The following is a 12,425-nucleotide window of genomic DNA, read 5'->3' on the forward strand; positions in this document are numbered from 1 at the left end:
GGTAAAAAGAGATTAACCAAAGAACTTTCATGTATATATGCATAACCCATGGACACAGACAGTAGTGTGGTAAAGGCCTGCAGTGGGGGAGCAGATGCGGGCTAGAAAGGGTCAATGGGTGGAGGAAACAGATATCTATAATAGTTTCAACAAAAAGATTTTTTGAAAAATGGGACAAATTCTAACAGACATATCACCAAAGACATAATAATTACATGAAAACACATGTACAGTTCTCAGTATCATTGATCATTGACAAAATTCGAATTAAATTCAATATGATACCATGGTACACCATGTAAAATGGCTAAATTTAAAAGATTGATTGCAGCAAGTAATGGCAAAGATGAAGTCCAAGTGGAAGGCCTATGTCCTGCTTATCAGAGGTCAAAATTTCACGGCCACTTTGAAAAAACTTTGGTGAATTCAAACAAAATGGAACATACAATCCCATTCCTAGATATTATCCAATGTTGTATAATGAAGAATCGACTGGCTTTTTTCCCTAGTTACAGAAAAAAAGCATTTGAATCTTCAGAATTGCCTCCTAACAGGTTTTTGTTATTCTTGATGTGCCTTTAGGACAACACCGTCTGAGATTATGCTCATGAGATGATGCATTGTGGGTCTCTAGACAGTTTCAGAACGGACATTGACTACATAATTAAACTCAAGTTCAGTCTCCTTCTCCGGGGGTTTGGACTGATATCACCTGGCTCTAAAATGCCAATGCTCTATTGACATGGTTGGTCTTTCTGGCATGATTCAATCAATCATGACTAAAGAATAAAACCCCACTAAAAACTCTGGACATTTTAAGCTCAGGCTGGTTTCCCTGTTTAGTAAAGTACATTTATGTGCTGGAAGCGTGATGTATTCTGAGAAAATGGAAGCATCCTTCCACCTGTCCCAGTATGTTTCTTCTCTTAGCTGATAGAGATTTGTCTTTTTGCTATAATAAAACTGTAAGTAGGGCTCAACAATTCCTCATGGTGATGGCTGCTGGTGGCTGCAGGGGGCAGTGACTGAGCAGTTGCCTGGCGGGCAGGCGCCGAGCTAGCCTGGCCTCAGTGTCCCCCCAGGCTCTGCACCCCTGATGCTGTTCGGGGGCTGACCCCTCCAGGCCGGGACAACGGTGAAGCATTTTCTGGGCCAGAGCGCGCTCCAGAGCTCCCAGGACCAAGTGTTCGCCGCCTTCTGGCAGAGATGCCTGACTCCCTATAGCACACATGTCTTGACGGAAGACTTAGTGCACCGGGAGGTGACCCTTGACCAGAAGCTCCTGTCCCGGAGACTCCTGACCAAGACCACCAGGATGCCCCTCTGGGCCGAGCGATTGTTTCCTGCCAATGTTGCTCACTCGGTGTACATCCTGGAGGGTTCTACTGTGGACCCACAGGACCAGACCATGACCACCTTCACCTGCAACATCAACCACGCCGGCTGATGGTGGTGGAGGAACGATGTGTTTACTGTGTGAACTCTGATAACAGCGGCTGGACCGAAATCCACTGGGAAGCTTGGGTCTCCTCTCGCTTATTTGGCATCTCCCGAGCTGTCCAGGAATTTGGTCTCGCCTGGTTCAAAAGCAGTGTGACCAAGTCAGTGAAGGAGTTTGAATACATCTTGGCCAACCTGCAAGGTGCGGCCCCTTCCAAAACCCTTGCTGAGACAGCCACAGAAGCCAAGGAGAAGCTAAGGGGATGGCCCTGGCAGCTACAGAGAAGCCGAGGACCCTGCCAGCAGCAGTTTGTGTAGCCAGCTCAGACCCCGGTGCAGCAGCACACCACACCACCCGCTGCACTCCCGCTGCCCGCCCCTCCCTGTGTTTTATTAAAAGTCCATTTCCAGCCTGATCTACTCTCTGGGTAGTGGATTGGAAGTGGTATCTGTTTGGCATCTACAGTGCACCAGACATGTTATCCATGTCTGGGCCAGGCCTGCTTCTTCCTGCATTGGATAGCTGAGGAGAGAGTTGTCCACGTTCACAGACAGCATGCAGGCAACGTGGTCATAAGCACTAGACTGTAAGCTCCATGAGGGCAGGGACCTTCCTTTTGTTCTCTGCTGTGTCGCAAGTACCTGGCACAATATCTAGCTCTTAATAGACACTCAATAACTATTTGTTGAATTAAAAAATAAACTGTAATTATAAGTATAGCACTTTCTTTAGTTCTATGAGGCATTCTAAAGAATTATCCTGGGGGGGTGACTGGAGGGGGTGGGTTAGGAACCTCCCTGAACTTGTAGTCAGTTGGTCAAGAGTGTAGGTAGCCTGGAAACCCTCAATTTGCTGCTGGTGTCTAAAGTAAGGGCAGTCTTGTGGAAGGCTATGCCATTAACCAGTGAAGTTTGATCTGAGTCTGGGTAGTTTGTGTCAACATTGCATTGTACCCAAGAAAACTGGAAACCTAATCACATAAGACTACGTGAATGTTTGCAGCAAACGGTATAGTAAATGTCCCAAAATTGGAAATAATCTAAATATCCATTTATAATGAAAGGATAAATAAGTAATAGTATATCCATTCAATGCGATATTATCAATTAGCAAAAAGGAATTAATTACTGATACATGGAACAAATGAACAAATCTCAAATTCATTTTACTAAATAAAATACTCTAGACACAAAAGACCAATATTTGTGGGGAAGCATGGGACTTGGTTGGAATGTCTGTAAGGAGGATTCTCTGAAAGGTCGGGCCTCTGAGGGGACCTTGCCAAAGGTGGCAGCCTCTACCTTGACTTTTCCAAACAAGTTCGAATCCCCCGGGGGTGTTTTGCTAGAATCTCTATGTTTAGTCTTTAAAGACCCAACCTTGTAGAAGCATATACTCTCTCAAGGATACTTACCCTGCTGATTGTATCTAAAGGTTAATTTAAGTTCAAGCTGTTGTTACAATAAAAAGCCAACAAGGCAAGTGAACAGCACTGCTTTTACTACTGAAGTAAGAGTCCCCTAGCCCTCTCTTTCACAGAAACCTGTGTCAGAGTAATCTGTTCTTCCATCGCTCAGGGTCTGCTGGTCAGCACTGGCAAATATTGTATAATTTCACTGGTATAAATTCAAGTGACACTTGATCAGTTGTTGCCAGGAGCTATGAATAGAGGAAAGGTATTTTTTTAAAATACATTTTTAATTATTTAAGAGAGAGGAAGGAATATGGAGAGATAGAAACACCAATGATGAGAGAGAGTCATCAATCGGCTGCTGCCTGCATGCCCCTTACTGGGGCTTGAGCCTGAAACCCAGGTATGTGCTCTGACCTGGAGTCGAACAATGACTTCTTCTTCTTTTTTTTTTTTTTTTGAAGCTAGTTTAAGTTTTTATTGCAAGGAAAAACAATTTAAACAAAAAATGATAAAATCTCCAAATCACCTATATTGAACAGGAACACTAAGGTGTTCCCTCCATATCCACCCCGGTCCTCCACTACTTAGGACTTTGTCTGCTGTGTTCAAATGCGAGTGAAGAATGGTATGCTTCAGGCTTCACTCAGGGCAGGAGAAGCTGCTGGAAAGGACACTTGAACTTTCATCGGTTGTGGCAATAGTATCATCAGAGGAAACTTCAGCCTGGGCTTTCTCTCTCTCATCTCTCAATGCACCCTCATACAAGTGTGGGAGAGCAGTGGGGTCATTCCCAGTGACGGTAGTGAAAAATTTCAGGACTTTCATCTTGGTGGTTTCAGCATGGGCTCTTGGACCCCACAGGAACTCATAGCGTGGAGGATCACTATTGGGCACCTGCTGGTATTCCAAGTACTTTCCCTGCACTAGATCTTCAGTGATGAGCTTCCTGGGCTCCCCATAGATAAAATGATTCTTCCCAGGATGCACCCCAATCATATTCAGGTCTTCCCAGATTTTCTCTTCTGAGGCACGGTTTCCGTACTTGAAGATGATGCCCAAGATGAATATCAGGAGGCCAGTCTTGGGCATGCCCTTGACATCACTCAGCATCCCATCGTAGGTGAGGTCTAGTAATTTTATGAGCATGTAGGAATGGCTGGTGGGGTCCACTTCCTTCACTTCAATGCCAAAGAGAATCTTCATGCACAAACAGGCTCTCTTGAAGATCACAGGGAAGTGATCCTTGTGCTCTCTGATGACACTCTCTAGCATTTCTGCCTTTGTGATGCGTTCCTTTTTGGCATACTTGCTAATCATGTACCACACCAAGCATTTAATCTCATTTTTTAGCACTTCAGGGAACAAGGACTCAGGATTTGGCGGAATCTTCAAGGTACTTGGATCCTCTTCTTGGTGGCTTGATAGAGTGACTGTGTTGGCAGTGGAGGAGTAGTAGGTTATCTGTAAACTCAGAAAAAGACTAAATTCCCCAGTGTCAGGCAAATCCTCTGGAGTGCCAGGGGTCAAAGGAGAGAGAGAGGAGAAGGAGGTGTTGGTGGTGCTGGTGGCTTCTTCCTCTTCAACTATGGGAACCTGTAAACCTACCAGGCCCTGTGCCACTCTTGGGGCCTGAAGGTCTTCCTTAAGGTTGCAGCTGTCACTCTTCTGACCGTGAGGCATGACTTGTGTTGGGGACAGCTGGCCAATTGGGACCCACAGACCATAACACTTGGCAGCACCTGGAACTCTTTCCTCTGTTGATCTGACATTACAGCTTTGCCAATAAGCTTCACTTTCTTCAGGCTCCTTGATGACTGGCAGAGTCTGGGACTCCTCACCTTGCTGACCTGATTCTGGTTTTCTCAGTTGAAGCCTTATCTCCCTGGAACTCCAAAGGTCAAAGTCGGAAAAGAATACCTCCAAGGATCTGCAGACTGAAAGCAGGCTCAGAACAGGCTAGAGCTCATTCCTGACTTCTTGGTTCATGGGTTGACACTCAATCTCTGAGCCACAAGGGAAGGAAAAGTAGATTTGTCTGTAAACAGGATTGAGGGAACTTTTTGAAGTGATAGGAATATTAACAGAAAATGGCACCAGATGTTATAGGCCTCAGCCTTTGAGTTTTGGCTTAGAAAGAATTCAGAGCCAACACTCATATACAAGCAAAAGTTTATTTAGAAATTCTCAAAGGTAGAAGAAGTGATTCATGGAAGAAGTGAGTCAGCTGGACTGTGTGGGCTCAGGAAACATGTTGTAGAGGCAAAAGAAGGGCCCTTAGAACTTAGGAGAAAGCAAGCAAAGGTATGCACCTTGAAGGAAGAAAGGGAGGAAAGGTGCTGGCATGCTCAAGAGAGAGACCTTTATCTTAAGAGGTTGTATCTGCTTCCTAAAGGTGGAGATTTTAGGGGAGAATCTCAATAGAATATTTATGAGATGTTCAGGTGTGTATCCTCATGGTTGTGGTCACCGCTGATTCATCCGTGCCAGAGCAGTGGATCATTAGTCATCACATCAGGGTGTTGTCCTGCCTGACCTTGCTGCTTTTCTGGGCTAGAGCTGAAACACAACTGAGTCCTAGATGTTATCACTAGTTTGACCAAAACTTTGTCTCTGTGGTCAACAGACCCACGGCTTTGTTCCTGAGGTTACTTGATGCAGGTCAGAACCTCGTCATCTTGAGGGTTTAATGCTTAAGGGAATGGTCCTGCATGGGCTAGTTTGGGGTCTTATGGGGCTGCTCTCCAGCCTCCTTGCTCCTCCTCTAAGAGGGTCTACCACATGACCACTAATATGTTAGGGGAAGAAAAGTCATCCTGGAGGGTCACAATTGTCCATTACTAGTCACCCAGGGTTTTCCACCCTGGTGACCTTCCATACCTGGCTTTTTGTTCCTACTCTGCTTATGTGTGTCTAACTGCCTACTATGTCATAAATATTTTATATCATGACTATAGTGGTGTTACAAGACTTTATTCAATATCTTGGCCCCACTGTTACAAAATATATAATAATAGATTCTAGTCAAATTATAGATATTAATCTAGATGACAATATTCAATTTCTTTACTTCTTTGGAGGTTATGTGGATGTGTCTACTGTGTAAAAATTTATCAAACCGTACCTATATTATTTGTCCAACTTTTGCTATGTATATTTAATTCTTACTTCATCAAGTAGTGTATGTTTTTAAAATGTTATTATTTGCAACTCAGTAGTTTTTAAGTTTCTTTTATAGTTCTTATACATTTCTTAGCTGTATATAACCATTTATTTTATGGGGTTTGCTGATATTTTAATAGAATATTCATTATATTGTTCTTATTTATATTTAGCATATGAAAAATTACTGAACTTACAAAAATTATTTTGTAAAGTAACCATTTTCCTGAATTGTCTATTTCTAAACTTATCCACTAGCTTTTTAGTGTTTTCATGTAGGCTATCAAATCAATAATAAGAAATGATAATTTTGTTGGGTTTTCCTGTTTATGGTTCTTGCCTTCTTTTTCTTGTCAACTGCACCTTCTTAAAGTTTCAGGAATATGACAAATAATAGTGATGATTTCATACATTCTTCTCATCCTTTTTATTTGAATGAAAATTCTTTCAATATTCAAGTCTGCAATATGATGCTGGCTAGCTCAAAATATGTATCTACCAGGTTAAGAAATGCTCTTTTTTCTATTTTACTAAGATTATAAAATCAGAAATACATATTAAATTCTATCCAATGCTTTGTCATTTATTGTAAAATCTTTTATTTTTCTTCTTTTAGTAAAGTACTATTGTTGTAGTGTACCCCACGAATCACACAAGGATGCCTCAAGAAGTCGAATTAAGGAGCCACATTTCTTTCAAAGCCAGCAGCTACAAGGGGACAAATGTTCTCCAAATCTCGCAGCCCCAAATGGCAGTAACATCAGGCTTATAAAGGCAAATATCACAAAGGTATTGATTATCTCTAGATTTGGAATGAGGAACCTGGTTTGCAAAAGCAGTTTGTTACAGAAGCTAAAATGAGCAATTTAGTTATCTACAAAGATTAATTATAATTTTAGGTCTTGGAGCCACTGAGTCAATGGAAAACACATTTTCTGGAGCCACTGAAGCAATTAAAGCAATTGTGCTGTCCTGGTCTCCAGGTGAAGAGGAATGTGTTTTGAAAGACCAGTAAAACCACAATCAATGGGGTATACAATCGAATGGGGTGATTTATATAAGTTCAGGAGATTAAAATAACTTGTCTATTCTTTTAGCAAGCAAATAATTACAGAAGCCAGATAGCAGAGTTAAAAATTAAACAGCAGTTTTTACCTGAGATGATTGCTACCATGCTTCACTAGGCTATATTATTTTTTTTTTTTGAGGTTCCAAATGCCAACTTTACTGCTGGGACAGTAGTGGTGCTAAGCAGGGGTCCAAGTCTAGAGAACAGCAGGGAGCCAGGGTCAAGGAGCTCATGCTTGGCTGGGTTACCCCTCACTGGAGAAAAGGAAGCTCAGATAGACCCAGACCCTCAGGGGCATGAAGGCCCCTGGACCATGCCCTTTGGCCCTGTCCTAGAGAGGGCACAAGACAGCCTGCAGGTCTTTGGGCGAGAAGCCGATGATTGTCTCAACATACAGCTGGGCCTGCTGCAGCGTCTCCTCCTTTACAGGGAGCTGGTGGCCCTGTACCTGCACAAGCTTCTCCTGAAGTTTTTAATTGATTGTTTTAGTCATCTATCTCTACATTCCTGAATAAATCCCATTTGCTATTATTATATTAATTTTCTATAGGATCACATTTCATAATTTATTTTTAGTATTTAAGCGTTTATTTTGTCTATCAATATTCTATAAGATTAAATATCATAATTTAGTGTTTAGTTTTAAGCATGTTAATTTGTAGTTTGCTTTTTCTGTGACTTCTTATCAGGTTCAGGATGCAGGAAAATTTCTCAGTCATAAAAATAAGGCCTTTATTTTGTTACCAATGTGTGATAACACAGACAATATTTTGTCTTTGAAATAACTTGCCCAATGAAAGTGTTGGAATTTAATCTCAATAGATAAGATGAGAGGTTGAGAAATTGTGTTCTCTCGGGGAACCAGCTCCGTCATGTTGGTTCTGGAAGACCAGACCCACTGTGTTGAATTAACTGGGTATTTCCCTTCATTGAACAAGATAGATTGAATGATATAGCTTTTATATAATCTCCTTTTTTATTTACCTCATTCATTATGATTCAAATATCTTCCTCATTAATAACTGTATTAGTCATCGGATCCCTTCTCTCAGGATCTCATCCTCCAAGGCCATAGCAGGATCTGGATCATCATCACCACAGACAGTTCCTGAAGGGAAACAACAGAGCTCAGAGTAGAAAATGAGAAGATACAGACCTTGAACCTGAACCATAGAATTAAACCATATGTCACCTGGGTTGCATAAATGCTGGAGCAGAAGGGAAATGGGAGAATCAGAAGAGAGCTTCAACAAAAATATAAAAGAAAATGCAGAGATCAACAAATTCATATCTTACAAATTTGAAGAGCTTTAAATTGAGTTTATTGTACATTTGGCTCCCTGTGGATCACATTCTGGGCCTTAAAAGACAACACCAATGTAAAATAGATACACTGTGCAAAGCCTGAAAAGCATTCAAGGGCAGCAATAACTGATCATGAACATACTTGTAATCCAGAGACTAATAGAACTCGTTTCTTTACTTTCTCTTCATGTTGACTTCTGTCTATTCTGTCTTTAATGGAAAAATAGAAGTTCTTCCTTCCTCTCTCACTCTCTCTCCCTTTCTCCCCACCCCTCCCTATTCTACCTACATTGCTTGAACCTTCCAGGCTTTATGCTGCTTTAGCCCTAAATATTCCATGCTGTGGTATCTCTTACAGTTATTGCTTGAGCCCCATGACAATCAGATTTTCACTCTGTTCTAGGAGGGCTCCATTCTTCTTGTTGACCACATATAAAAGAAATATTTATTTTTCTAAAGCTAATTGCCTTTTATGCCATAACTTTGTTGTGTTATTATGCAAAAAGATCTCCTTTTAACCATGGAATAAGGAGGATGGACAAATAGAAAGGCTGCCCCTTCTTGCAACAATAGCATTTTAATTCCCTGTCCTACTTTAGTTAAACTCTTTGAACTTCCATTTCTGAAGGCTTGCTTTGAATTCTTCCACCCAGTGCCAATGAAACAAATAAATTAATAAAATGACAAAGGCAGATTTTTTTTTAAGAAAGACATTGGCACTAGTCCATATATCTAGTGAGAACTCACCTTAAAGTTACTATGTCATCCACAACTTTAAGAGCATTTTCACCCATTCCCATAACAGTTGCTAAATATAAGCATAAAATGAAAGAGAAGGAATATAAGCCATAGCAATGATGTTTCCTCAGCTTCTTTATATAACATAATTTCTGGGAATTCTATAGTCTTCTGAAGATTTAATAATAGTATTAATGAATAGCATTGCTGATCAGAATATACCCTAAACCTCAATAGAATTTTAATCTCCTCATTCACTTACTCCTGCACCTTCCCCAACTAAATTTCTGATTTAGAGTATAAAAACTATTATTTTGTTATTTTCTCTATAAAATGCCTCTCTTGACTGATCAAGAAAAATAAGAAAGTAAATATTTTGTACATAGCAACAATTTGAGAGTAATATCACCAACTACTAAGAAATTCTCTCTATTGGAATCATTACTTTGGTAGTAGAAGAAACATAAAAACAAAATATTGCTATAATTTGTCTTTGAGTCCCCAACATTACATGTTTCTTATGCAGAGACACTTCCCGACCTATCCAATGCTTAAAACAAATAAAATTTAATGTTAAAAATTGGCCAAGAAGTTTAATGTCCTCTCACTTTGTAAATTCTCTCTCTATGTGTGCCTTTGACTTAATACTGTGCATTTACCTGACGGTAGAGGAGAATCAAATTCAAATATATTTCATGGCAGGACTACCAATACAATAAAATGTAATGGCTATCTTTAAAGTTTGGGGTATAAGTCATTCTGGAAAAATATTTTAATTTATTTTTCAAGTTTCTATAAGACAGAGGAAAAACCCAGCCTGTCCTCAAAAATCAAACAAAATAGTTTAATAGGCAGGGCACTTGTCATTTGACCAAAAAATCCTCAGATTTCTACCAGAGTCAAGATAGAAAGATCAATTCAGCTTTTTAAAGAAGCAATGACTCAGAAAACCAATCACATCAGGACAGGGCCTGCTATTTATGCTGCTTAGATTTTACAAGGTGCTATTAGGTACACTTAGAGTTGATTGGCTTATAAATTTAAAAAAAAAATCCATTTCATGTCTCAAGAAAAGGAGGTATTTCTGTGAGTTCTAGAAGGCTCTCTCCTGGACAGAGAAATGAGAAAATTACACTCCAGTTCTTCATCTCCTTTTCTACTCCCAACTTTGCTTCTTTCTTAAGTTTTCTTCTTCACCCAGGAAAAGATAATTTGATTTATCACTACTAGTCTTAAGTTTTAAGAGACTTATAAAGCAAGGTCTCCTTTTCACTGTTGTCACTGTTAGATAGAGCTTTTCTATATGTGTGTGGCTCCATTTTGCTGAAGTGTATATGAAATGTTTCTTCTACTGCAGTTGAATGTTCTACCATCCAGGATAAATGTCTGATTGTAAGACTAAAATCAGACATTAACCCTGAGTGTCTGCGGTATAAATATAGTGGAAATGTATATGTATCCCAAATTTTTTGCCCAAAACAAAGAAAATTTTAGTTAGAGAAACAATGTAAGGTGGGGTTTAAAGCTCAAGTTTTGAAATCAGAAACACTTAGATTTAAATGTTTTATTCTACATTATTAGCCTAAGGTTCTTCATCTTAGCAATACAGATATTAATACAAATTTCATAGTATTGTTAGATAAATTGATTAACAAATGTGAAATGCTGAAGATTCTGTTGGCACATAAGCTTTTTGATAAATGCTATATGTTCAACACAAGCTGTCTGAGACCATCAGTCTTTCATCTGGATGGGCCAAGATGTCAGCTGATGGAGCTGCCAGGTGCTTCCGAGGCCCATCCTGCTCTGTTTTCATTTAGCAATCCAGGCTCCCTTTGTCACTGGACCTCAGCCTTCACCCAGATCTTACCTGCATGGGCCACCTTCCCTGCTGAGATGGTAGGGCTGTTTCTACCAGTTTAGCAACCCTGCACCAGCTCCCAGACTCTGCTGTTCTCAAGCCTTGGTCAGCTCTCTGGACACCTGCAGTGAAGGCACTTTTCAGCAGTCATATCTGAAAACCAGGTTCACATTTCCATCATTTCAGGTCATCAACCACACAAGTTTTTATCTGGTTACAATCTCAGTATCCCTCCTTATTCTCCCATCACCGTATTGTCCTACATGGCTCTTCATGCCCTGAATGGCTCTTTATGCCTTGCACTCAATTACTATCTTCCAAGTATTGCTATTGCACTGGCTGAAAACACATATAACCCTATCTTTTTTTTCACTACCATTTATAGATTCCTGAACCCTCTTCCATATGTATTAAAAATATAAATATTGGATCTTTCTATATATGGAACTTGAGTATAAAGATAGATTGGAAGACAGTTCCTAAGGATTTCCCCCTCCTGAGTACTTTTAATTTCCATGTGAGTGACCAATTTGATAAACTAGATTTACTATTTCTTAAACTCTTCTACTCCATTCATCCTCACCTATGTTTGCACACTAGCTGGAACCTAATTTTTCTCATTACCTTTTCCTAGCACTTTCTATTACACAAAGTTGCGTGTGTCTAAAACTAGTGATTGATTAACTAAATGAGATCATATATGTTGAGCAACTAGCTCTATGTCTGGCATGTTAAACAGTACCTATTAAAAGGTAATCACTTACCCTCCATTCTCAATTTTGATAGACAAAGTTATGAATATGGTTCTTTCCCCCCTCACACAGCTTTAAAATATATGTTGAAATGACACTAGTTAGATTGTCATAAATCATGTAGGAAATTGTAAGTTTGTCAGTGAAAATAGCATATCATGTTCAAAGCAGAACAATTGTTTATCATTTACATATATAAGGCATATGTCTGTGTTTCTTTTCCTTTGTGAGAGTAATTTCCTTATTTTTCAAAATGTCTGATTATGCAAAAGTTTCAAGAAAAACACTCACATTGACCTTTAAAAACTTAATAAGAGTCATTCTTGGAGATTGGAAAAGGTGTTTAAATTGTGATATGTGTTGCTTTGTTTCTTTGCTGTTTTAAAATAAAAACTAATTTATAGCCTTTGTTTCTGGAATTAGTTAAAATTATTCTTAAAAGATTAAAATGACTCTGTTCCCAAGCAGTGACAAGATGGTATTCAAAATTAAAGATCTGTACAAATAGCAGTTGTCTATTTTTCCCAAACATCTTTCAGTAGAAGACTATAAAGAATATTGCAAAAAGGAAAATACCTAATTTCTCCTCTCTGATGTAACCTTAATTTTCATATAAAGAGCACTAATATGACTCTTAGTATCACCTCAAGAGAGTTCTCATCATGTCTTTCATGGAAAAATAAATG

General features: G+C 39.5%; 1 protein-coding gene and 1 pseudogene across 1 annotated transcript; one reads left to right on the top strand and one right to left on the bottom strand.

Annotated features, from left to right (window-relative positions):
• The first annotated feature begins 303 nt into the window (after positions 1–303).
• LOC132229632 (PRELI domain-containing protein 1, mitochondrial-like) lies at positions 304–1,856 on the top strand (annotated as a pseudogene).
• A 1,638-nt stretch (positions 1,857–3,494) lies between these two features.
• Positions 3,495–4,732, bottom strand: LOC132229293 (melanoma-associated antigen 10-like). The gene has a single exon (XM_059686012.1). It carries the CDS (start codon positions 4,533–4,535, stop codon positions 3,495–3,497), a length of 1,041 nt encoding a protein of 346 aa, XP_059541995.1. The 5' UTR covers positions 4,536–4,732.
• Between the last annotated feature and the right edge of the window lie 7,693 nt (positions 4,733–12,425).

This window comes from Myotis daubentonii, chromosome 3 (genome assembly GCF_963259705.1).
Source record: "Myotis daubentonii chromosome 3, mMyoDau2.1, whole genome shotgun sequence".
NCBI lineage: Eukaryota > Metazoa > Chordata > Mammalia > Chiroptera > Vespertilionidae > Myotis > Myotis daubentonii.